Source organism: Diplotaxodon limnothrissa, linkage group LG2, assembly GCF_057381915.1.
Source record: "Diplotaxodon limnothrissa isolate DT_005_m linkage group LG2, D_limnothrissa_male_GT1.1, whole genome shotgun sequence".
Lineage (NCBI taxonomy): Eukaryota > Metazoa > Chordata > Actinopteri > Cichliformes > Cichlidae > Diplotaxodon > Diplotaxodon limnothrissa.
The window spans coordinates 5,682,662-5,707,380 of NC_140597.1; the positions used below are offsets into that span (position 1 = coordinate 5,682,662).

Sequence of the window (24,719 nt, forward strand, 5' to 3'; positions counted from 1 at the left end):
TTATTTATTTATTTGGCTAACATTTGTATAAAGCTTTTAAATAATAGTGCTACCCAATAAATAATACTAGAGCATACACAACTGCATGTAATATAACAATGAAACTGAAATAATTCATTAGAAATACTGAAGCTAAACTCAGATATATGAAATAAAAAATCAAAATACGGCCAAAATATTATCAAATGGCACATGAATATCTTGTTAATAATATGTTAGAGCATGAAAGTTCCATTCAGCTACACACATTTCCATCTGAGCAGTTGTCAGCGGTCAGTAATCCAAGCTTAAACTTGTCAACTTTTTGAATAACTGGTTCCACCACTGAGACAAACATCAGTAACAAATCCACCATGTGGCTGCTGGGAAAGACATATTTGAATGCAACAGGTTTCAAAACAGATTTTTAATAATCTAATGTTAAATGCGAAACAATGAACATTCATTAACATACAGCATATAGTGTGCATTTACACGATATTCGAATCTTTTATGGGGGGGTTTAAATATAAAGTGCAGCACTCACTGGCAACTAGTAAGGCATTTTCTAAACACTGCAGAACAGAAAACAAAATATTTATTATTAATGTTATTCAAACAAAATTAACCTAGGGAAAACTAATCCTGGAAGTTTGTTTTAGTGGCATCCTGCTTTACATTTATCCAGGTCCACACATCCTCACATGGGAATCAGGCCAGCTCAACACAGCTGCTACAGTCAGCTACTCGGCCGTGTAGCTAATTCAAATTAATTGCTTTTACTGGATTGACTGGAAGCTAAAATTAAAGTTAAGAGGAGTGTGGAGTTGATATAATTTTTTGGTGTCCAAGGCTTCTTCCTGCAAGTCCCATTTAGGCAGACAGTTTCATAGTCTGTTGTCATTGGTACTGCAGGTAGCTCTTGATCCTGTTAGGCAGAGGAAGATGGGAAAGAAGGTGGAGTCTGTCGCGTCCAACGCAGTTTCTGATGCACTGACGACACAACTGGCTAAGCAACCGTGGTGTAGCTATGAAAAGGAGACAGGAAAACATTATTTATCACTGTTAATTGGTGGTTAAAAAAAAGACAGAAACAGATCAAAGCAAGGTCAGGAAGGGATCAATGATTGCGAACGAAACCAAGCAAAAAGTAAACTCATACCTTCATAAAGCAGTAGAAAGCCTTCTGTAAGACTGCTGGGTGGAGCCACATCCACTGGCCTCTGAAACTCTGTGTTCCTGGCATTAATGTCTGCGCCAAAGTCCAGCAGCAACTTCACTACAGCTGTGCAGTCTTTTTCTGCAGCTGCATGTAAAGGTGAATCCAGGGATTTACCTTTCTGTACATTTGCACCTACATGGAGGAGACTATAATTATCCATAGTCCAATCAGAAAACTCCAATATCAGATACCTGTATTGTTAAGTACAAGTAGCTTTGGTTAATTTGTGATTATATTTTTAATTTACCTTTTCTTTACTTGCCTAAATTAGTACCTTATTTCAAAGACTGCAGTGAGACACAAATGGGCACACTAATCACTTGTATATGTAATCAGTCACTTGTTGGGTATAAATGTGGTCCCACTTCTTATTGAAATTGCAATGTGCTGCTGCTAATAAAACAATTAGTTTGTCTGTTTCTTATGTGATAGAGCTCTCATTAGCTCTTTGTTACACCTTTTGCACTTGACAATTTGCAGTCTCATTGTTTGTCATATTCCTAGCACAGAATTTATCATATTGTTGTTTAAATGTTTTTATTCCCCCCCCCCCCCCAGAGGCCTCTAAAATCCTCTGAGCATGCATATATTTATTATATATCAGTTTGTTTTTGTGTTTCTAATGCGCTTAAGTCCATATGTTCACTTAAGTCCATATGTTCACATAAGTCCATATGTTCACATAGGACTTTTCTGTAAACATCGACACAGTTCTACGAACTGACCTTCCCTCAGGAGTTTCCTGGCACATTCGAGCTCTTGGCAGACGCAGGCTGTATATAGTGCTGTGCCCAGGTGAGGAATGTCCATGTCCACATCTGCCCCCCAAGTCACCAGAGCCTCTACACAACCGTAATGACCTGGAAGTAATGAAGCGTGAAGTCAGTAATCAGTAAGTGACAATGCAAAATAATTCTCCAAGCTGTCTGCTCAGGCCCTGTTGGATTTATAGCTAAAGCTGTTTATCATAGTGCATGTAAGAACGTGCTTATAGCACAGTAAAGGACACAAAATCAGGTCGAAAGTCAAGCGTAATCTGCAGTGAGGGGAACTGCGATAATGTTGGGTTATTTTCTGATTATAGTGCTCTGATTATACCGTTAGTCAAAAATAATGACTCTCATCAGCAAAAGCTGGCTCTCACAAGCTTAAGTCTCTAGTCCTCTAACACTGGCTCACTTTGAAGTAAATGGTCCATGTAGAATAGTCTCTTTTTGCAAGGGAATATCTTTCCATTGTGTTTCACATACACCCACACAGTATGACATGCATAATCATGTAACACTAACTTGAATCACAAAAAATACTGAAAATAATCAGTTTGTGAATTTTTGTAAAATCGTTGGCCATGACATACCTTTGCTGGTTGCTTCGTGTATCGGAGAAGGTTGATATACAAGACTCTGGGGTTTTGCTCCATTTTCCAGAAGGATTTCCGTGCATGCCACACTGCCCACTGTACAGGCATTGAACAGAGCGGTGACTCCATCAATTGTAGAAGCATTGACCTGTGAACACATTTTCCTTTTATTCTTATATTTAGGCCTTATTTAATCATGCAAGTTGACTAATAGTAACAGCCTGGGGGTACAGTTGAAAGGGAACAACAACAACTTAATAGCTCTGCAGTGACTGAAACAGGACATTGCTCATTTGTTACCCTTACCCAGATTTTCCCAGCCATGGAAATTTAATTTGACCTGTGCAACATGGCAACATTAAAGAGTCACCAGGCCACTATAGGACTTACATTTGCTCCTGCATCAATGAGTGCTCTGGCACAGGCAACATGGTCTCCAAGACAGGCCTCATGCAGGGGTGTTACATGGTCTATAGTCAGAACATTTACATTGTGACCCTGGAAACAGAATCAAATAGCCACAAATATTTAGTGGGCATGGATATTTATGGGACATTAACTCATAAATGAACAAGAACATTAATAAAGTTTATCTCCTCTTACAAAACACAGACATTCTCTTCAGTCAGGGTTCTTAGCGATTTTCAAACTGTGATGATTTCAACAGCAGAGATTAACAAGCCTGCTAATTAAACCAATTAAATCCAACTTAAAGCCAGTAAAGAGCTAATAAATTACCATCTGAAGTCCTGTAATAATTGTCCTACTTTGTTATGAATTTGTCTGACTAGAGCAAAGCATTGTTTCCTCTGTAGCTGAAGTCACAGGCTTTTTTGTAGCACACTCTGTGAGCAGCTGGAAATGCAAGTGGAGATTTCACTTTTAATGCATTTGTATTAGTATTGTACTTGTTTTTGTTTGTGATTATTCTTTCCTTAGCATATGCTCAAATAATAGTTCCATGGTCAAACTCCCCTCACACACTATACATAAGGGGCATGTATATGCCATAAAAACTACAAAAATCACATTAATTTTAAAACCATGTGGTTATTGTAACCCATAGTACAAGTTTGAGTATTTACATTTTGTGTTGTTGGCATTTAGCTAGCCTGTATATTGAAACTTATGAACTGTTGTTAAGTATGTACAGGTTTAAAGTGTTAAATAGGGCAGTGAATAGAAAGTACAATCTCTTACAATTCCAGGGGTTTGGGCCATGAATTAAAAAGAAAATCTTTGGGTAAATAAGGCCTTTGAACTACTGTACAATACATGATATATCAAACCATGCCATTGTTTATTTTCCAAAAACTAGGCCAAAATCCTAGCACTATGTGAAAAATTAAGTACACTCCATGATTCAATAGCTTGTAGAACAAACTTTACTCTGACATTGTTCTTTAGAACAGGGTTTGTGGGGATTTATCCACAGCTTCCTCAAGGTCTCACCACAGCATTTTAGCTAAGAGGTTGATCTGGACTTTGACTGTCCCACTGCAACACCTTGGGTCTTTTCTTTTTCAACCATTCTGTTGTAGGTTTGCTCTTGTGGTGATGTTCTAGTCTGTGACCAAATTTCAGCTAAGCTCTAACAGATAGCCTCATCTTTAACTGTAGAATGGTGTTGAACGGTGTTCATGGTTAGCTCAGTGACTGCTAGGGGCCCAGGATGTGTGATTGCAGAAGAAGCTCAAATCATCACCCCTCCACCACTGAGCTTGACAGTTACTATGAACAATTACTGTCACTATGAAGCGATTGTGCTGATATGTTGTGTTTCTGTTTTGCCAGATGTGGCACTGTGAATAATGGCCAAACATCTCCACTTAGGACATTGGTTCCAGGTGCTGCCATGTTCGTTTTAGAGAGAACAGGCTTTCTACTGGCAACCCTTCCAAACAAACCATATTAGTTCAGTCTTTTCCTAATTGTACTATAATGAGATGTAGCTTTTGGGTTTTTGGCAGTGTCTCTGGGCATTGCAGAGATGAATTTGGCAACTGTCTTGAATGTTTTCCACTTGTGAATAATCTTTCTCACTGTAGAATGATTTGGTCTTCCCAAACAGATCAGCAGCAACAATTGCTTCTTTAAGATAATCGCCTAGTTTTTCCTTATTCGTTGGCAATGTGCTAAACATTGACACACACCTGCACGCTCCAGACCAGCAAGTGCCAAAATGTCTGCTCTTATATCAGTGGTTACACTTGCTGATGATCAGTTACTCAGATGCTTTTACCCTAATGCATTTAGGGTGTACATAATTGTTTCTGCACTTTGGCTCAATTTTTTATCATGAAAATAATGACAGAGTGTGTGTTATGTCATGTTTTTTTTAATTCGTTTTAGGTGGTATTTACAAGATTTGTGGAGCTGTTCAGAACCATGCATCCATTTTTATCGGCTTATTTAGTTCAGGGTCGTGATGGGGCTGGAGATAATCCCACTGGTCTTAAGCTTGAAGGGTAAAACTGGACAGGTGACCAGTCTGTATCAGGGCTCACCCAGTGAGCCAGACAAACACTCATGCTCACATCCACACTTATAGCCAATTTAGAATTACCACTTAACCTATCACGCATGTCTTTGGACTATGGGAGGAAGCCAGAGTGCCCATAGAGAACCACAGGCAAAAGAGATAACATACAAATTCCACTCAGAAAAGTCCCAGCTGGTCAGGGGATTTGGACCTTCTTGCTTTGAGGAAACAATGCCTACTATTGCACCACTGTGCTGCCGTGTAAGGAACAGCTTTATATCTTATATATATTTTTTTTAATATGCACTGATACATCAACTCTTATAATTGACAGATAGCGTGAAACAGTATCTTCCCTGTTGGATCACTAACATTATTAGCATTTTTATGCCGCATGGAAAGCTAGAACTACGTAGTGAAATATGGAAATAGTTATCAATAATTTATCTGGTAGGTGTATACTGTGTTATTCTCATTAAAAAATATTGCTGCTACAAGCATACCAAGCATATGCTATATTGTAATCTTGACCCAGGTAATAATTTTATACAAGTCTTACAGATAACTTTATAGCAGTCTCCAGAGTTTTATCCATACCTTGATCTCTTTATCAAGGTGTGGATAAATCTACAAAGTTACTGAACCAAACTGGCTTGTGGAAGAGATGGTTACAACAGGATTCATGTTTGCAGATGAGAGGTTACACATTACCCGCCTGCCTCCAAGGGAATTGTGTTTTTCTTCACCTGTAAAATGAGGGTCCTCAAGGCCAGGAGGCGGCCCTGACTGGCAGCATCGTGGAGGGGTGAGCGGTCTGCCCAAGATCCTGTGACAGGAATATGAATTCAGTATTCAATTCAGTATTGAACACTTAAATGTATTATTATTTACTTAATTCTCTCATCCAGAGAAATAAAAATAAAATCAACAGTACAGAGAAAGCTTCAAATATGCATTCTCCTGCCACACATCTAAACATAGCAAGTAGGTGTTTTAACCTCTCAAGTCACGTTTTACCTTTCATCTTCCAAGAGTTAATGCACCCAGCAGCATATGGTTATGTGACTTAACAGCGCTTGAAAATTCCTGATGCATTAAACTCTGCACTATCACACTCCATTCACATGACAAATGAAAGTAAACCTGCCAAACTGGCTGTGCCCTTTTAATAAAAAAGAAGGAACTCCAGAAAAAAGAAGAAATGTCTTCAGGCACACCTGAGTCAATGTCCAGAATAACAGCTGATGCATTCCACACGTTCTCATCGTCATCATCTTCATCCATCCTTTCATCCATATTCTTTATAAATTATACAATAATCCACCCAATGTTTTCTATTAAATCATGCATTTTTATTCATGCACCTTATTTTCCCTGACTGACATTAAAATCTGAAATACAGACAGGACCAGCTAGAGACATCAAACAGATTTCTCAGAACAAGAAAGACCATCTCTACGGGACCGTGACAAATACCCTGAGCTTGGTCAATTAGTATTCCATGGAGTGGGTACACTTTAGATTAAACAGCCCTTTGGATGATAGTACAGATTATGTTGTTGTCGTGTCTGTCTTCCCTCAGAATGTGCCTTCGAACCGCCTGTTCCTGAGAATGTGGAGTGTTGTTTTGGTGGCTGTGTGAAAGTGTGCACTGCATAGCTGGGAATGGAAACTAGGGCAGGATGCGGCTGGGGGAGGGGATATCATGACTGCGTTCTATTAATACATTAGAGAGAAAGAGCTGCTGGGCCAACAGTGTCTTCATTTAATATTGAATGTACAGTTCAGGATTTCTAAGTAGCTTTTAAGCTAATGAAAGAAAAGTGGGCTATCAATGATATTTCTAGTATGTATTAATGTGAACACAATTAATGGCTTTTATACTCATTGGATTAGCAATGCAGTATTTATAGCTCATTTGTAAACACTGAAATTGTGTGTGTGTGTGCATGGAAGGCTTCTGTAGGATTCTAAAGAAAACATTTACATTTGACCTCTGACCTTTTACAGTTGGGGTTAAATGCATTGCAGGGTGTTTGTAACCATAATTTATTTATATTGTGGTTACATTTAAGATGTGTTTGCCATCATCGTACAGATATATTTTATTAAACAAAGTAACCAAATTAATAACAAATCAAGTGTTAGTGCTTTTTAAAACGACCTGTCTCAGAGTACTCACTGTGTTGTTGACCATAATCATAGAACTCTGCTGATATCCTGGCAGCCTCTTTGCGATTCCCACGGACAATGTAGAAGTATGTCAGCAAGTTAAGAGAGATCTTAACAAAAAGCTTAAAGCAGAACAGTGCCAAGATGCTGAGGTAAACATTGGACAACTGGGCTGCGAAGGGCTTGTTGGTGAATTCCTCTGTATGGTCTGACATTTCCTCTGGCACGATACAGAAGAGCTTTGGTTATGATGAACGCAGGATCAGATGCCACTACAAAAAGCATAAGAGTAGCCTGCTTTTTCCTCCCAGTGCACTGACTAGTTGGCTGGTCCTGACAAAGCACGGGCTGGAAAAAATTCTCTGCAGCTGCTACTGTGCCTGATTGCAACAACTGAAATGTAAGTGTACACTATGTTTGGATGTGGGTGGGCTCAAGTTATATAAATTTCAAACTTACAAACTTGTTTTAATTGCAGAGGTGATGTAATTTCCCCAAAAAATGTAAGTCATGGCAGCATTTAATTCATATTTTTCATTAAAATGTCTTTTTGCATGAGTTGAACTAAATATAGGGGCTTAAATTCTGGTTTAGTTTGGCTGAACATGTGTTTAATTGTCTTGCAGTCAGTTGAATAAACGATCATTTGAATCTAGATAAAACTGATGTGAATAATTAAACTTCATTTCAGCACACACACACACACACACACACACACACACACACACACACACACACACACACACACACACACCTAAAATACTTTATGTGCGTTTTAAATAGTTTACATTTTTTGCATGCAAATTTTTTTATCAACCAGCGCTCGTCGTAGTAAACTTTCTTTCGTTTCCAAGGGAACGCCTCTTGATTACAACGCATGCGCGACAAATCTTCACCCTTTTCCGCGAACATCAAAACGCTTGTGCTTCCCCGTGTGGATGTTTTCTCAGCTGACATTTGTTCGTCAAATGAGGGCTTGTCAGGTGTTCATACCCGCTGTGGTCGCTCTCGGATTAATTGTCTCTCCTGTGTTTTGCCAAAATGTGAACTCAAGTGAAATTGGGACTCAGTTAAACGGCTCTGCCGCTGATTTCGGGGCATACAAAAAGCAGTTTCACCGCACGTATGAAGTAAGCAGCGAGGAATTTAGTCGCCGTCATCTCAGTTTTCAGGTATGTAAAGTGAGGGAGGCGTAGAAGAATTCTCAAGTGCCACACTTAGCAAGTGTGAAGTGCTCAGACAGAAAACTGAAAACAAACTGGGGAAGTACTTCTTGTTAGACCACGCCCACTCACGTAGAAGAAGGAAATACCGAAAATAATTTTGGAAATTTTGGTGGATGTTACATTAAATATAGATATAAATATAAAAAGCATACAAATACTGGCATAAACTGAGATTAAGTGAAAATTGTACTACAACATTGGAACAATAGTTAACACTGGTGTTCCGAGTAACATGAGGGAGGTGAACATAAAGTTGCAGCTTAATAGCTGAAGTCGTATGAAATAAAAGCAGCTGTGCGATCAAGAACATTTCATTTAGTCTTTCACTCTTACCTGCTTCCTTATTTCCCAACTGGTCGCCACAGTTTTATACTGTGTATATTGATATAAGATAAGAGATAAGATAGAACTTTATTAATCCCTCGGGTGGGTTCCTCTGGGAAATTCGACTTCCAAAAAAAGCACAGCAACGACCGAAGTTACAGTTACAGAATTGTTATACACACACACACACACACACACACACACACACATATATAAATACAGAGACAAATATAAATAAAATATACAAAGGGGATAAATAGAATAAATAGGAATAAAAAATAAAAATACAAGTGAATTGCACATTTCAAGTATTGAGTCTATTGCACTGTTGACTATTTACAAAAAGTATTGCACAAGGTATTGTACAGTGAGGTGAAGAGGCACTACAGCTTAGTTGTTCCCCCCTCCTTTGTCCTGCTGTCTCCCCTCCCTCTCCCCTCCAGAGAGGAGTTAAACAGTCTGATGGCGTGTGGGACAAAGGAGTTTTTAAGTCTGTTAGTTCTTGTCTTGGGGAGAAGCAACCTGTCACTGAACAGACTCTTCTGATTGTTTATGGCCGTGTGCAGAGGATGCCCAGCATTGTCCATAATGTCCATCAGTTTCTTTAATGTCCTTTTCTCTGCCACTGTCACCAGAGTGTCCAGCTTCATGCCGACCACAGAGCTAGCCTTCCTGATCAGTTTCTCCAGCCTGGATGAGTCCTTCTTTGCTGTGCTGCTCCCCCAGCACACCACAGCATAGAAAAGTACTCCAGCAACCACCGACTGGTAAAACATCCTCAGGAGCTTCCTGCAGATGTTAAAAGACCTCAGCCTCCTGAGGAAGTACAGTCGGCTTTGGGCTTTTTTATACAGGTGCTCTGTGTTGCATGACCAGTCCAGTTTATTGTCCATCCACAGCCCGAGGTACTTGTACTTGTTGACCACCTCCACCTCCTCCCCCTCTATCTGAACCGGCAGTGGACCTTCTCTGGACCTCCCGAAGTCCACAACCAGTTCCTTAGTCTTTGAGGTGTTGAGTTGCAGGTGGTTTGTGTGACTCCATGCGACAAAGTTCCTCACCAGACTTCTGTACTCCTCTTCCTGATCATCCCAGATACACCCCATGATGGCTGTGTCGTCTGCAAACTTCTGAATATGGCATAATTCAGAGTTGTAGCAGAAGTCAGAGGTGTACAGGGTGAAGAGAAGAGGGGACAGCACAGTTCCCTGTGGTGCTCCTGTGCTGCTGACCACTGTGTCAGACGTGATGTCCTTCAGCCTGACGTACTGTGGTCTGTCGGTGAGGTAGTCAGAGATCCAAGCCACCAGGCAGGGGTCCACCTCCATCCTGTTCAGTTTTTCCTGAAGCATACAGGGCCGGATGGTATTAATGGATGGTATCTTTTATAAGCTGCTTAATATGTTTTAACATCTGTCAGCATAACATGCTTAGAGTTTTTTTTGGCTTTTATATTAACAATTGTGTGTTTTCTTAGTCAGAGTTGGATAAGAAAAGTTTTGAGAGGTTTCAAATACATAAATGTAGATTATTTTAATTTCCCTTTCTATCAAAAGTATTGAATATCTACATGAACAACTTATTTTAAAGACCAGAGTTTACTGTTATGTTTTTCTTTCCTTTCCCCCCCTCTCATTTAATATCATTGTACCGTTTCATTTGTGTAATTGCAGAGAGCTACAATACGGCACACCTATCTGAACTCATTTTCCACAGAAACACAGTCTGCCAAGTATGGTATCAACCAATTCTCTGACCTTTCACAGGAGGAATTCAGAGGTAGGTTGATATTTTGACATAGAGGTATGTTTAGTGAATCCTTTGGACATTTTATTAATTTATATTTCTGTCCTGCCTTTTGTTAAACTAGGCTGAGTCTGCAGAATCATAGTTTACACTTGTGTTTGTATAAAAAAAGAATGACTTTGAACTGTATCTTTTATCCACAGATCTGTACCTGGGAGCAGTCTATGAGAGAGCTCCTCTCTTCTCTGGACTGAGTGTAAAGGAGCTCCCAGACAAATTTGACTGGAGGGACAAGGCAGCCGTGGCACCAGTCCAGGACCAGCAAGCAGTAAGTTTTACACATGATACTGTAGGTATACTGTACATGTGGGAGGTTAGCTGGAGATGCTTTAGATGCAGAGACATAATTGGACATATAAAGTCATGCCTTTTCATTATTTATGAATAAAGCAATCAATCAACAAACAGGTACAGAATACCAAATACTACACAGGCTTTGATAATGAATGCAAGTCTTCACCAGTAACACAGTCAAAATTATGATGTAGACACTTGTCAGGTGATTCTTTGCTTTTCACTTTTAAGTAGGTGAAAATTTATGATGCCCTGTGCAAGAGACTTCAGTGCTTCAGTTTTAAGGGTGAATATACATTTAACACTTTTTAAACATTTTTTATTGTAATTTATTATTTTTCTCCCCACCAAAGTGAAAAAAGATGTGAAAATTGTAAAATAAAAGCAATTTTAAGTGGTTTTAGTTGATCATAAGCACCTTGAGGCAACTGTTGTTGTGATTTGATGCTATATAAATAAAATCGAATTGAATTGAATTTAAAAGCATCTAATTGAAAATAACACAGAGAAGACAAAACGCATCAAATGTTGACATGAGAATGTGTGGCTGGTATTGTAAGTGTAAGAATAACATTTCTTAACAGAAAAAGAATGTAGGGATTTCATCATATACATCTATGTGAGGGACAACTGAGATTTTGTACTGAAGATCATTGCATGGGCTCAGAGAGGACTCTGAAAATCGTTGTCACTGAACCCAGTGTATCCCTTCATCAACAGATTCAAGTTAAAAATTATTTTTCATCTATAGAGAAAGCGTATGTAAACAAGACCCAGAAACTCTTTTGCCTTCTCTCGGCACCAAACTCTTTCCCGTGTTCTGGACAATCAAAACTTGAAACTCTTTTTAGTAATCTCGAATGCCTAATCATCCAAGCTGAAATGTGGTAGCTTTGAAATATAGAATATTTAAGAATTTATGCAGACATTTTTTTTCATTTAAAAAAAAGTCTAACATTCTTGTTGTCACATGTCTCAAAGTGAGAATTAAGGTGAGTGGAAAGAGACTTTTTTTCCCAGATGAGTACATTGGGAACGCTCTTCAAATATGAAGCATTTAATATGAAGTACCAGAGAGGAAAAGGCATATTTGACTCAAAGGCGACCTCGGTAATGGTAGTGGAAGAGCAAAGGAGCAATGACAAGCTAAACCTCTGGAGCTGTTGCTCAGGGAGCAGAATGGACCTGGGGGTACAGAAGGGAGAGGGTTAGTGAGACGGAGTTGTTGCTTGTCCCTGCTGAAGATACACTTTTTGCTCTTTTTGTCCTTTATCTCTTTACTCAGTCAATTTGCCATAGGGGATGATGATATTGCTGTAAAACTGTTGTCCTAAGGGAGAGACATAACCGGTTCAGCTGAACGCCATCATGATCATATATTTTACTTTGCTCTATTCAGGTAAAGTTTCGCACTCCAGGGAGATGCACTAAATGACCACTCTCACCTACCACTCTCCTCTGCTGCGGTTTTACCGGTCATTTTTTTTTTTCCTCTAGCTCTGCCTGTGGACCTGCTGAGTTTTTATAGTACATAGATGGTGAGACAGAATATAAACTGCTGTAGGATGCACACAGACCCGATATATCAAACCACTCACATCTTGTTAATGCTTCTTGATCCATTTTTTTTTTTTTACCTTTCTTGATTCCATGTTTGTGTCTTGAGAACATTTGATCACTTTAAAAGCAGATAGCCCTAATATTGTGTATACTCAGCACATACTTATGTTGAGACCAGGCAATATTGACTGATTTTGCTTTCAGCATTGATTTTAAGCCGTGAAACCATATTGAGCAGCAAAAATTGGATTTTAACAGAGAGCTCAGTTTTTCATTACATCTATGGGAATACATTTATGCCAAGTAAGTGAACTGAGCATGCAATATTAGGATGCCGTTTGGAGAATAATATTTGCTTGTGCAAATATTAAGCAAAAAAACAAAACACACAGAAGAATCCCTCACATGATGAACTAGTGTATGTACCAGCAAAAAAAGCAATACTGGTTTCAGGAAAGCATTTTTTAATCTATATCAGATATAAAATATGAGAAATTATTTTGCAGTCTGAATACAATAAATAAGCCATAGACATAAAACCTTAAATTAAGACCTTTAACTGAAGCAGATATTCACATTTTTCTGAAGCGTGTGCATACCTGTGGTTTTTCTGTCAGCAGATGGCAGCAGAAAACAATCGGTCACAGTCACATTATCACGTACCGCGAAGAGCATTTAGAAACTGAAGATACTTGATTAAACCGTCTAAAATCTTGTGTCAGTCTTATAACACTGGCAGAGGGCTTTTTAGATGATTATTATAGTAGGATTATATAGACAGATATGCATAGGTAGTTCATTTCCAGAAATAAATAAGAAATAGCTCCTTAGGATGGTACAGTGTGAATAGATTCTAGGTCAGGAGCTGGATCTAAATAATGCTTGCGAGATTTTTTCTTTTCTCTTTTGTCTCATTTCTGTAATTTTACCTTCACAGTGTGGGAGCTGTTGGGCTTTTAGTGTGGTTGGTGCCATACAGTCTGTCCATGCCATAGGAGGCTCACAGCTGGAGCAGCTCAGTGTGCAGCAGGTTGTTGACTGCTCCTACCAAAACGCAGGCTGTAATGGAGGCTCCACAACTCGGGCTCTGAACTGGTTAAAACAGGTATGCTGATAGTCACACAACGTTAACAGATTTTTAGGTCTTATAAAAGATGCTTCCAGAATCTTAGCTTATAATACCTGAAATGACCAAGGTTGCAATTAACATTTCTGTATCACTAAGGCAACAGGAGAAATTGAAAATATGGTACTGTCTAAAAGTCCGAGGCCACCTCTCATTTTTCTGTTCTTTGCTTCCAAGGTGCCAAACTTTCTAATATTTTGTAAGTGTCTTGAACAGTAATTCAACAATACTTTGTTCCTGTTTCCTGTTTAGTTGAATATATGAAAAATGCCAATGATAAGTTTTACAGGCATACAATATATTTTTGCACCAAGGTGATTTATAAAGAAAATTTAGCCAAAAACCAAAAAAGTGAGTAAACTGGACATATGGAGTACAAAAGAAGAAATGACAGTCCTTAAAAAATCTATCTACAGCAAATGAACATTATCTGAAAGTCATGTCCTTAAAAAATGGGTAAAAATCGAGCAAAAAGCTGACAGAGGACCTGAGAGATGCACCTGCACTTCAGATGATCCTTCTGCTGTTCACTGAAGCCTCATGGGAAATGTTCTCAGTGGATAGGTGGCTGTCAAGAAGCCATTTTTAAGAAAGGAAGAGAGTGAGATGGTGAGAAAAGACTGAAGTATGTCAGCTTAAACAAGAACTGGACTGAAAATCTGTGGCAACAGGTGGAGTGATGAATTCAGATGTGACATATTTGGTTTGGAGGAAGTGAGGAGAGGTACCACAGTGATTAGTAAAACATGGTGGAGGCTCTGTCGTGGTTTGGGGCTGCATTTCAGCCACTGGTGTTGGGGATCTTGTCAAAACACTATCAGTCAATGGGCTGGCCTCCAGAGAGCCTCTGTCAAGGGGTCACCTTGACAGAGCATATATATACTATATTCCCATATATCTTTGCATGTTTCAGTAAATTGCTGCACCTGCTTCCCAATTTTCCTAGCAAAATTTAAGGAAATGAGTGGGTGGCTTAAAACCTTTGCACATCACTGTAGAATCACACGATTTAAAACTTTAGCATCTATAAAATCTGTGTAACATTGTTTAGACATACACATTAAGAAAAATGAAATAAAACAGAAATGCTGTGTACTAATGTTCATTATTTGCTTTGCAGACCAGAATGAAGTTGGTGAGTCAGTCTGAGTATCCCTATAAGGCCAAAACAGATATCTGCCATTTTTTCTCCCAGTCACATGGCGGTGTTGCCGTAAAGAACTTTACAACACATGACTTCAGGTGAGACTTTATTTTTTTATCAAGTTTTCTACAAGGAATAAAATATTAACTTCATAAATTTAAGGAGAATAACATGCAACTTTAATGTGGGTTTCATAAAGTACCAAGGACGGAGAAATGGGCGTGGGATTGGTTCTGTGCAATCACAGTGTTTACTCTGTCAACACAGACATCGATAACTCACTAGCACAGAGGTTCTTAACTCCGGGTCAGTTCTTTTGGCCCAAAGGTGAATCTGATTGTTTTTACTTAAAATTGAACAGAACAGGGACTTTGCTTCGTGCATATGTAATGCCTTCTGTTGTTATTGTTATTTTGCCTTCTCAGTATAATACTTTCATAGCTAGGCTCTGAACCCACTGTTAGAGCAGATTTAACTGAGCATCCAAGTAACCTAAGATGATGTTTATTGTTTATTATTATTTATTTATGTGCAATCTTTTAAACAATAGTATACATTTTAATTGTTTAATTGTTGAAACTGTTGTTTTCGTGATGTTTTTCTGCCAAACATGAATGAATTTGTTAAAAACATGGAGGGCTGCCATGTTTCTTCTAATATTTTTATTACAGTGTCAGTATGCAACCATGACCTTGAATGGTACAAACCTCATTTATCATAGACTCCATATACTGGAAAAGAGTCTTGGTAGTGATAATTTACTGTGCTAAAACACAGCAAATTATCACAACCACGACTAGTAAGAAACAGGAGTACTGTCTGCCTGGCAATAATTCTGCAAGTAGTAGCAACTCTCTTGGTGCAAAGTAAAAGAACTACAAATCACTTGTCAGGGAAATGGGGGGACAAGTGAGCTGAGATCTGCAGTACCATCAACTGGCCTTCAATACCATGGAGGCAGAGTGCCTCATCAACCTGTGCTTTGTAGGATACAGCCATGGGAAGCTGGAGAAAGGAGAGTTAAACTTGAGAATAGATTTGTACTGCTGCTGCAGGACCCTGGATCTCTGTGAGATGGCCTAGATAACCTCTTATCTTCACACAGCAGTTTAAGGACTTAAAGTAGTAATGGAAGTAAAAGACTACAGGGAGAAATAGCAACTAGACCTCAGACTCTGAATGTGGTTGATTTTGCTTCTTTAACTCAAGAGCGATTCAAAAATATACTGCTTTTCTAAACTCAGTAATCGGGTTGGACACCCAGCTATGAAAAATGTACACATGGACCAAATCCATTTTGGAAACAAATAAAACAATCAGCATTTTTGTAATGGGATTTTACCAACATGTTGTTCATTCTACTTTAATATGGAGGCATTTATCAGAGAAGTTCATAAACTCAACTGATTATTTCAACTACATGCACACTCCATGAAGTGCTTTAAAAAACAAACAACAACAAACATCTTTTTTACATTCATCTTTTTTAGTGGAGTTGAAATTTGTGTTAACGAGTCAAAAGTAAAACAGTCAGCCACCCCAGCTGCTACCTGACAAAAGTTAAATACATGATGAATGCCATAGCCAGGAGATTCTCACTCTGTATACTGACTACCAAGGTTTGGAATTCACAAAGGTTTGCAGAAACTCAGTGATACTTCATTTCTATATCATAAATATTTCTTGTTTTCACCAAAGCCTGTCAGACAGCCTCGGGCCTCTCAGTCGCTGCTGCCAGAATTGTAACAAGAGGTTAGAATTTAAGGTGATATTCTTAAATCGGACACTTTCAAGTTCTGTTGCTGGTTTATAAATCACTTAGAATCAAACTAGGTTAGGCTGCCTTCTGCTAGTGTGCTGCATACAGATGGAAACAACTTCCTTCCTGATGATATATCATGCACGCCAATCTAGCCACTTTCAGATTTAACCCAAAAACTCACTTGTTCTCCCTTGTTTGTGATGGATTGGTTTCTGTGTTTTATAGTTGTTGTTTTCAGGTCAGCTTCTAATGGCATAACTGCAATGTAGATTTATTCATAGCGGACTGTTATGTTCATATTTTATTTTCTTTGGATGCATTTTATTTCCTTTTGCATACTTACCTGTCATTCCGTGCTCTTATATTTATAGTTTATTGTGGCTCACTGTTTTTGAATGACAGTTTTGATGCTTCCCTTTGTCCGTGTAAAGCAGTTTAATTTCCCTCTGTTTGAAGTGTGCCATGTAAATAAAGCCACTTTGCCTTCCTAAACAGAACTTGAAAGTGAAGCGCTGATATTGAGATTTATTGCATATCAACACAATGTTACTTAAATTCCTCATGTTCTCTCATCCACAATTCACTGATCCAGTCTAAACATTTTCCTTAGACCTGTTTGTGTCTTCTGAGGGGTCTCAACGTTAGGTCACGGAGTTTATCAAGCTGCTGGAATTGGATGTTTCTGCAGGGTGGAGACTTGGGGAGGTCACAGAGACGGCTAATCTCATGGTTAAACCAGATTTTTACTGCTGCAAAACACCATAAAGTTTTAACACAACCTCACCATAAACCCAAATGACTTTATTCTGACTTTCTTCGGTATAGATTTGGCACAAACAGGGGCTTCGAGCACCATATGTAGTAAGGCTGGCAGAGTACAGCGTGACATAACCCCAGCGGGAATCATCTTGTGGAAGGACAGAGAGTGTAACTGAAGAGGCCAGTTTTTGAGCAACAAACTGACGGGAGAAAATGCACCACATTTAGTAAAAATCAAACAAAACTGATGTACTGATAATTGAAGTTGATTAGTTAAATATTCTTGTACAACATTTAACTGCCTGACTTTACATTAGAGTAGTAACGTAATTATAAGAACACGTTGTGCTGTGTTTTTTTTTTTTTTTTTTTTCCCAGTGGTCAAGAGAAGGCAATGATGGGTCAGCTAGTACAATATGGCCCTTTGGTTGCTATTGTGGATGCTGTAAGCTGGCAAGATTACCTGGGAGGCATCATCCAATACCACTGCTCCAGCCAATGGTCCACCCATGCTATTCTGATTGTCGGCTATGACACTACCGGTAAATACTACCACATGTCACATTTAAGTGAGACAAAGTATTTTGAATAGTTTAAAAAATATGACTTTATAATTTATTTGAGCTAACACAATTTTCGATTTTTAGAGGTTTGTAATCCACTGTGAAAGTAGTTTAAACCTGCATTTGATCAGAGTTTTTAGCTTATTTCGAATCCTTAAAAATAAATTTTTTCTTTCAAGAGAAATATGAGCCAGCAGGAGGAAAAAGTTTTACATGTCAGATCTGAAGACTAAATAAAATTAAAATGTTTTAATTTCTCAAGGTCCTAAGAACCAAAGTTCCTTATTTCATCTCAACTCTTTTACAACTCCTGCTTGTCTAGTTGCAAGTAATTTACGAGATTAAAGCAGAGTATGAGTTTTCTTTTTAAAATTGCCTTATTTACAGTGTATCATTAAGTATTTTGCTATTTCACCTTGTACCCTAATGCCCTGTTCTCTTAGCATACAGTGATCAAAGGTTAGCTGAAATTGTAATCATTAACAATTTGTGTACTCATGTTGACGTGATGTACCAGATGTTCTGTTTAGTTCGATGTTTATCTACTTCTTTTGGGATCCAGAAAGTGGACACTTATGAATATTAGAGGCTAAACACTAGTTTGGTTACAGCTGTGTGGTAGCAGCTATCTCATACTTTATTTATGGGCATAGTTTAGACAAAAATACTTTACATTTATTAACATCAATTATTTCAAACACTTCTGTTTTCTAGGTATTACGCAAGCATTGGAGTGATTATGCAACAGTCTAATGTGGGTGCAGCACACATACTAAACACAAGTAGATCTTCTTTACCTAGTAAATAATTCAGTCTTAAATGCATGTTGTCTTTCAGGGGACATTCCGTACTGGATTGTGCAGAACTCCTGGGGAACAAGATGGGGAAATGAGGGCTATGTTTATATAAAAATAGGTGGTAACGTTTGTGGTGAGTTTGACCTTTGATCTTGACATTTTATGTTTATATGATCTTTCAGCTTAAGATGGGTGCACTGAAGTGTCCAGAATCTCCTTGGGGAATAACAGTATTTCTCTATTTTCTTTTTCTTTTTGCAGGCATTGCAGATTCAGTGGCTGCTGTTTTTCTTTGACGTGTGTGTGTGTGTGTGTGTGTGTGTGTGTGTGTGTGTGTACCAGTGCCAAAATTCAAATCATTCATCTGTTTGCTTTCGAGTACCACTTTAAAATAAAATAAAATACTTTTATAAAATACTTTATTAATAAAGTACCAAATAAAATACTTCATACTGTTGGCAAGTGTTGAATTTTAATAGAACAATAAAACACATCACTGCAAAAATACAATAACATGAATTGTTCCATCATATAAAACACATCTTATTAAATACATACAGATATATGTCATAGGTTATGAGTCATACATTTGGCTATAAAGATATTTCATTAATGAGTGCATAAATACATGACAAAATTAATTTAAAACTTTACAAAAACAACAACAACATTATGTACAATTTTATGGTTCATATTTATTCTGTGCAAATGGTTTTGTTTTAGACGTTGATGTGTTTGGTTCATTGGTTCATCATTTGCTGTACACCTTTATGCACTCAAGACACATCTGAGTAGTCTGAAATGGCTCCCTCCATGACACCATCACTGTGCTGAGATGAAAGATGATCCATTTTTGTAAAAACTCATCATCGCCACCAGCGTTGTCCTTGCACTCACAGTTTGATCACTGCTCTCACTGATCTGTTTGCTTTCAGGTCAATCTCAGCCAATTTACATAAATTTATTGAGGAAACATCTGAGCACCTCTTATCAAGGAGCCATCTGCAGTACTTTGTGGCTCACTGTCAAGATTAAAGTAAAATAGTCTTAATTTGGCTGTTTAAATATTTGATTTATTATCTGTCAGACATTGCATCATAAGCCTGCAGCATAATTTATCTTGATTTTCTCTTGTTTGCTAAGCATTAATATGTACAAACGTAGTTACTTTGTTACGTTTACTGTTTTTGTGCATTTATGTGTGATGTAAGGACATCACGCCTTCAAATCAACCCGTCTGCGTTATTCTTCACTCCAACATCCAGTTCACCTAATGTCAAATTAAAATACCACATGACCTCGAATTTCATCTCACCTAGATTTGAAATCCTTCTTAATAATATATAGTGTTTGATAAAACTGGCCATATGTTGAATTGCCTCCATTCATGAAAACACATACACTTCATATTTCAGTGTATGAGTTCTTTAAAGGTACACTGACAAGATGCCATGCATTGTTTCTCATGAACATCAACAAAATGTATTTCTTTGACCTGATTTTCACCTCTCATTGAACTAAATAATCCGCTGCTGGGAGATCTGTTTAAGTGAAAAAGCCTGGACAGACGAGTGAGATGCACTCTAATCCGAGTCGTCACTGCTGCAGTAGGAGCTGTCGCAGCACTCAGCCGTGTACAAAAAAGTGTGAATGTTGGGATTCAGCTTGGGTACCCAGTGGCGAGGCACCAGGAATGTTGCCAGGTTGAAAAGGTCCACAAAAACTTTGTATCGGTCACTAATTAAAAAGATCAAATATAGAATGATTTATTTAGTATGTGCTGAATTTCGTCTTCTGAGAAGCAAAAAATAAACTGCGGTTCACATTTTATTTTACTCTTGTGTTGTTTCTTTGAACTTTAAATATATTGTCACTGTGCATTACAGAAGGAGCTGCTACATGACAAGTTAATTAAGATAAGCAGAGTAGCACTGTGCTGTCTTTATCTAAATTAACTCTGAAGTGTTTCGGATACTTGCTGTGTGAAAATAAATGTCTAATCATAACATTATTTTACATCATACAATACCTGACAGTTGATCTAAGATAGTGGTAGCCAGACGACCCCCCTGTGCCAGCTTTGCTGCCAATCATCCGGTGAACCATGCACACATGATTGTCTACAAAAAAGTAGGGGAGAAAACATCCAGGAATAGCCATTGTTATTTTGTCCATTGGCGATAGGTTGTATTGATCAGCGGGCATGGAGGATGTTATAAGGTTCTTCTGCCTCTTGGGTTCAAATCTAACTTTAAAGTTTAGTAACTTTGTAGGCTTCTTTGTTAGTCCAGTTCTGCCCTTGGGCAAAAACAACACACTGTAGAAAACAAATATACTTTCCTTTCCCCTCAAACTTTCTTACTCTGTTTACACGTAGCAAGCAATGGTGATGCCTCGGTACTTACATCTCCATTTCGTCATGAGGGTGTCGATATCCATGAGGGATGTGAGCAGCTGGAAGGGAACCTGGAACCTTGGCTCCTCCCTTAAAGGTAATAAAAGAAGAAGATTTTATGTTTCACAGATTATAATGTAAAAAACAACAACTATTTTCTCTACATATCAGCTATAACATGAGCACAACTATCACCTGTTCACTACCACCAGTAAGTTACCGTATTAAATTTTGCATCTGTTATCACCTTCCACTAACTTCAGTTACCTCTGTTGACTTTTGCATAGACTCAGTAAATCTCAAGTGACAATGTGTCCTTACCGCAACCATTTGAAAGAAAAAAAAAGCTGGTTACCACACCTTTTAATAAAGCTTACATTTTCAGGCAGGTTTCACAAAGGGGCCTGTGATATGGAAAATTGATGTGGGAAGAACAAATGAGTACCCTTGCCTCAGGGACTAGCACTGAGGCGTTCTTGTGCAAGACTTTCCACTGAAGCTGTTTGCAGCCTCCAGGTGTTAACAACTTAAAACTATGAATAGGAAGCAAATATAACATACAGTGTCACCACTAGACCATTAAAGGTGAGGAAACCTTCTAAAACAAACTAAACATACCTGTAGAAGTATATCATCAGAGCACCTTGCAGAGCCTTGTAAGAGAGTCTCCTCTCACCTTGTTAACGAAAGGGAAATTTTTTATTTTCAAGGTAACAAGAAATGTTGGTGTTTACATCCTTTTGTAAACTAGAGTTTCAATTTTAAAGTCCACACCTTGCACAAGATAAGCTTCACTTTGTGTTAAATAGAGGCTGTAAATAAACATGATAAAGCCTCGGTGATTATGGCATCTGATTAAACACTTACCCTTGCTGACAAGGTGATCGTGGCGCTTTTCGTCAAACAGAGATGTGAAAAGCTCCCTCTGTCTGACCATCTCTGCCATCAGTTCCTCTTTCTCTTCAGAATCAGGCATTTTCTTTAAAAGAAAATATGGGAGGAAAAAAACAGCCGTCTCTGTCAGTCATCGGTGTACTCCAGGGACAGCAAAAAAAGAAAAAGAAAAAAAGTTTGTTCTGAAAGCTGGAGCCATCTCTTACCTCAATTTTCTCCTTCTCCTGATTTAACCCATCAAGTATATTGATTTCCAGCCTTTGCCAGAAATTGAAGCCATCCACCTCCAATCCAGGAGTTCTCTCCAGCCACTCCTGAAAGAACAGCCCAGGGTTTATACTCACATGTATGCTCTAGCACAGGGGTGAGCAATTAATTTCGCCAAAGGGTCACATGAGAAATTGGGACTGTCGTAGAGGGCTACACCATGGAGCTTATAGAGAGACAAAATTAATATTGAGCAGAAATGGGTTCAGTTTATTGGTTTGGCCCTTTACAAAAGTCCCAGTTTGTCATGTGGCACCTTGGCAAAATTAATTGCCCACCAGTCCTCCAACAGGACAAAGAACAACAAATTCATGTGTTTTCATTACTTACTAACTAAATCAAAAATGGTAGCCCTTCCACATGTATGTGGCTGTAAAACATACCTCAACTAACTTTAAAAGTGTTGGTTCCTGCTCAGTGGAGAGCAGCATCTCACTGTCATGACCTTTAAAGTTGTCCCTGTAATGGCGTCTGTTGTATGGAACCCTCAGGTTGTCTGGAACTCCAATTTTGTTCTCCAAGAGCCGAAACTGGAGGCTTTGGAAGCCAGAGGCCGGAGACAGGTATTCCCTGTATACACAAATAAGCATGCATGTACACAGTTAAGCCAGAGTGCAACGTTGTGGAGGAGTGCATGTTATATTGCTTTTTGGAGAGGAGTTTACCTAAAGTCAAAAAAGTCCAAGGCTGTCATTGTTTCCAAAACTGCAAACTGGTCAACCAACAGTCTGAAGATCATCACAACCCTGTGGATGCGAGTGTTGACTTTGAGCATGTTACGTTCGTCTCGGACCTTCAGAGGAAGAGCAAATGTTAGGGGAATTATTGCTGATCATATTTAAGCTTGCAGGTCAGGAAACAGTCTAATTAAATAACTAGTTCTTTTTGTATTTCCAACAATATTTTTTACAAGTATAACATATAATGTATATTTCTACCTAAGCAAGATATTAAATTACAACTGCTGTTCTGCTATTAGTCTGTAAATACCTGATCACAAACTTTAGTATGACTAGTGAATGTAATTTTTTAAACAGAGGCACTGAGTGATTGTGACGGTGTTCTCCACTGATGGTTTTCTTTAAAATGCATTTTAAATCCTTCATCTTATTGACTTCATTTTTCTTATTAGCACTCAATCTTTAACATTTGCAGTGTGCATCTAAAAATAGTAGCAGCAGTGCAAGATACATTTCATTTTTCTCTGTTTTAATTATGAATTTACAATTGCTTAACCTTCTGTTACCACAGAAATATAACTTACATGACCGCTGATGAAGATCTCTCGCACAGAGTCCAGTTCAAACAAAATCTGTTTGAACCAAAGTTCATAGGCTAAAATAATAATAAAAAAAAGATCTTTAAGCGTCATAAATATATATAAGTATTTTATTTTGAGGTAAGGACAAAGGTCAGTAAGCAGTCAAGGCTTTTACATTTTTCTATTCACTGGTGGAGAAAGAGAGAAATGAAGGAAAAAAAGGTTGAACTATTTCTATTAGTGTGCAGCGGCTTCTCACACTAAGTGGATGCAACCAAAAACCTCCATATCCTTCACTATAGGGGTGAAAGAGTCTCCCTTTAATTTAAAATTGATTTTCATTTTTCACCTGTCTCTAACTGTCTGTAAACAAGGTGAATGATTTACAATCAAATCAACATTTAAGTAAAGTTCATGACTGGATTCAATTTTGCTTTCTTGAGAAAATGAGAAAAAAATAATTTCAAACAAAATGAAGCTCAACTTACCTTGATGGGTGACAATGAAGAGGTGCTCATCATGGATCTTATCGGCTTTTAGTTCACTTTGCAGAACCTGAGCTGTGAGTATTTTGTCGAGCTGAGGGTTGGAAAGAGAGAAATCAATTGATATAAAAACTTTGATTGAACAACAAATGCAAATTTCAGTACAAATATAGATTTGTACCTGCAGGTAGTCTCCATAGATAATTCCTCCTCTACTGGCCTTGTTGACCCCTGCCTGGGAGTCATCCTCATCTTCTTCAGTTTTGGGAGGTTTATTTTTGAATAACCTGGAGTACAAAGAGAACACCTCTGGTTACTTGTTTTCCCATCAACAAGATTAGAAATGTAGGTAACATTTTTCTATTTAATGTATGTGAAAAAAGGGGATAAAAATCCAAGAGTGTAAGTGTGATTAAAAATATGAACGCACAAATGCTTCTTCTCAAAGTACGGACATCCACTCATGACTTATTCAAATCGGTGGCAGCAAAGATGTATCCTTGTTCATTGACTAATATTTACTAAAAGAGATTTCAACACAATCCGAGTTTTTAAAGACTTATCTTGTCCAATCAGTCACAAGTATACAGTTACCATCCGGCCCGCCTCTATTTTTCCCTTGGAGCTGCTGTTTATCTTTACTCAGGACTGACGTCTGGACTTTGTTTGACCTGCTAAAAGAAGGGTCACGCAGACCAAAAATAGTAAAATATGGGCATATTATTTTTCTGCATTTACGAAGCTATCAGGAATATCAAATGACCTCCACATTATAAGGTTTTGAATTTGCAATGCATTGCTTGAGGGTTTTGATTTAGACGTGGCTGTCTTAGTCACTGGG

The 24,719-nt window shown here is 38.2% G+C and overlaps 3 protein-coding genes across 5 annotated transcripts; 1 reads left to right on the plus strand and 2 right to left on the minus strand.

Moving 5' to 3' along the window:
• Window positions 1–460: 460 nt before the first annotated feature.
• asb5a (ankyrin repeat and SOCS box containing 5a) lies at window positions 461–7,594 on the minus strand. Of its 2 annotated transcripts, none has more exons than XM_085360218.1 (7): window positions 7,226–7,594; window positions 5,790–5,869; window positions 2,952–3,059; window positions 2,559–2,709; window positions 1,927–2,061; window positions 1,142–1,333; window positions 461–1,007 (listed from the first exon to the last, which is right to left on the minus strand). In XM_085360218.1, the coding sequence occupies exons 1-7, from the start codon at window positions 7,428–7,430 to the stop codon at window positions 880–882; spliced, it is 999 nt and encodes a 332-aa protein (XP_085216344.1). In that variant the 5' UTR covers window positions 7,431–7,594; the 3' UTR covers window positions 461–879. The 2 variants fall into 2 exon arrangements, with proteins under 2 accessions (XP_085216344.1, XP_085216352.1); XM_085360226.1 differs by lacking the exon at window positions 7,226–7,594 and adding an exon at window positions 6,261–6,787.
• A 532-nt stretch (window positions 7,595–8,126) lies between these two features.
• On the plus strand, window positions 8,127–18,907 carry ctso (cathepsin O). 2 transcript variants are annotated; one of them, XM_085360205.1, is made up of 8 exons: window positions 8,127–8,387; window positions 10,439–10,544; window positions 10,715–10,839; window positions 13,363–13,530; window positions 14,672–14,793; window positions 17,595–17,758; window positions 18,494–18,533; window positions 18,617–18,677. In XM_085360205.1, exons 1-7 carry the CDS (start codon window positions 8,154–8,156, stop codon window positions 18,514–18,516), a joined length of 942 nt encoding a protein of 313 aa, XP_085216331.1. In that variant the 5' UTR covers window positions 8,127–8,153; the 3' UTR covers window positions 18,517–18,533; window positions 18,617–18,677. The 2 variants fall into 2 exon arrangements, with proteins under 2 accessions (XP_085216331.1, XP_085216323.1); XM_085360197.1 differs by lacking the exon at window positions 18,494–18,533 and adding an exon at window positions 18,838–18,907 and having other exon boundaries at window positions 8,129–8,387; window positions 18,617–18,709.
• A 122-nt stretch (window positions 18,908–19,029) lies between these two features.
• Window positions 19,030–24,406, minus strand: tdo2a (tryptophan 2,3-dioxygenase a). The gene is made up of 12 exons (XM_085360238.1): window positions 24,309–24,406; window positions 24,060–24,165; window positions 23,882–23,972; window positions 23,397–23,467; window positions 22,798–22,925; window positions 22,516–22,702; window positions 22,072–22,179; window positions 21,839–21,950; window positions 21,590–21,647; window positions 20,982–21,061; window positions 20,606–20,696; window positions 19,030–20,313 (listed from the first exon to the last, which is right to left on the minus strand). The coding sequence occupies exons 1-12, from the start codon at window positions 24,341–24,343 to the stop codon at window positions 20,160–20,162; spliced, it is 1,221 nt and encodes a 406-aa protein (XP_085216364.1). The 5' UTR covers window positions 24,344–24,406; the 3' UTR covers window positions 19,030–20,159.
• Window positions 24,407–24,719: the final 313 nt, after the last annotated feature.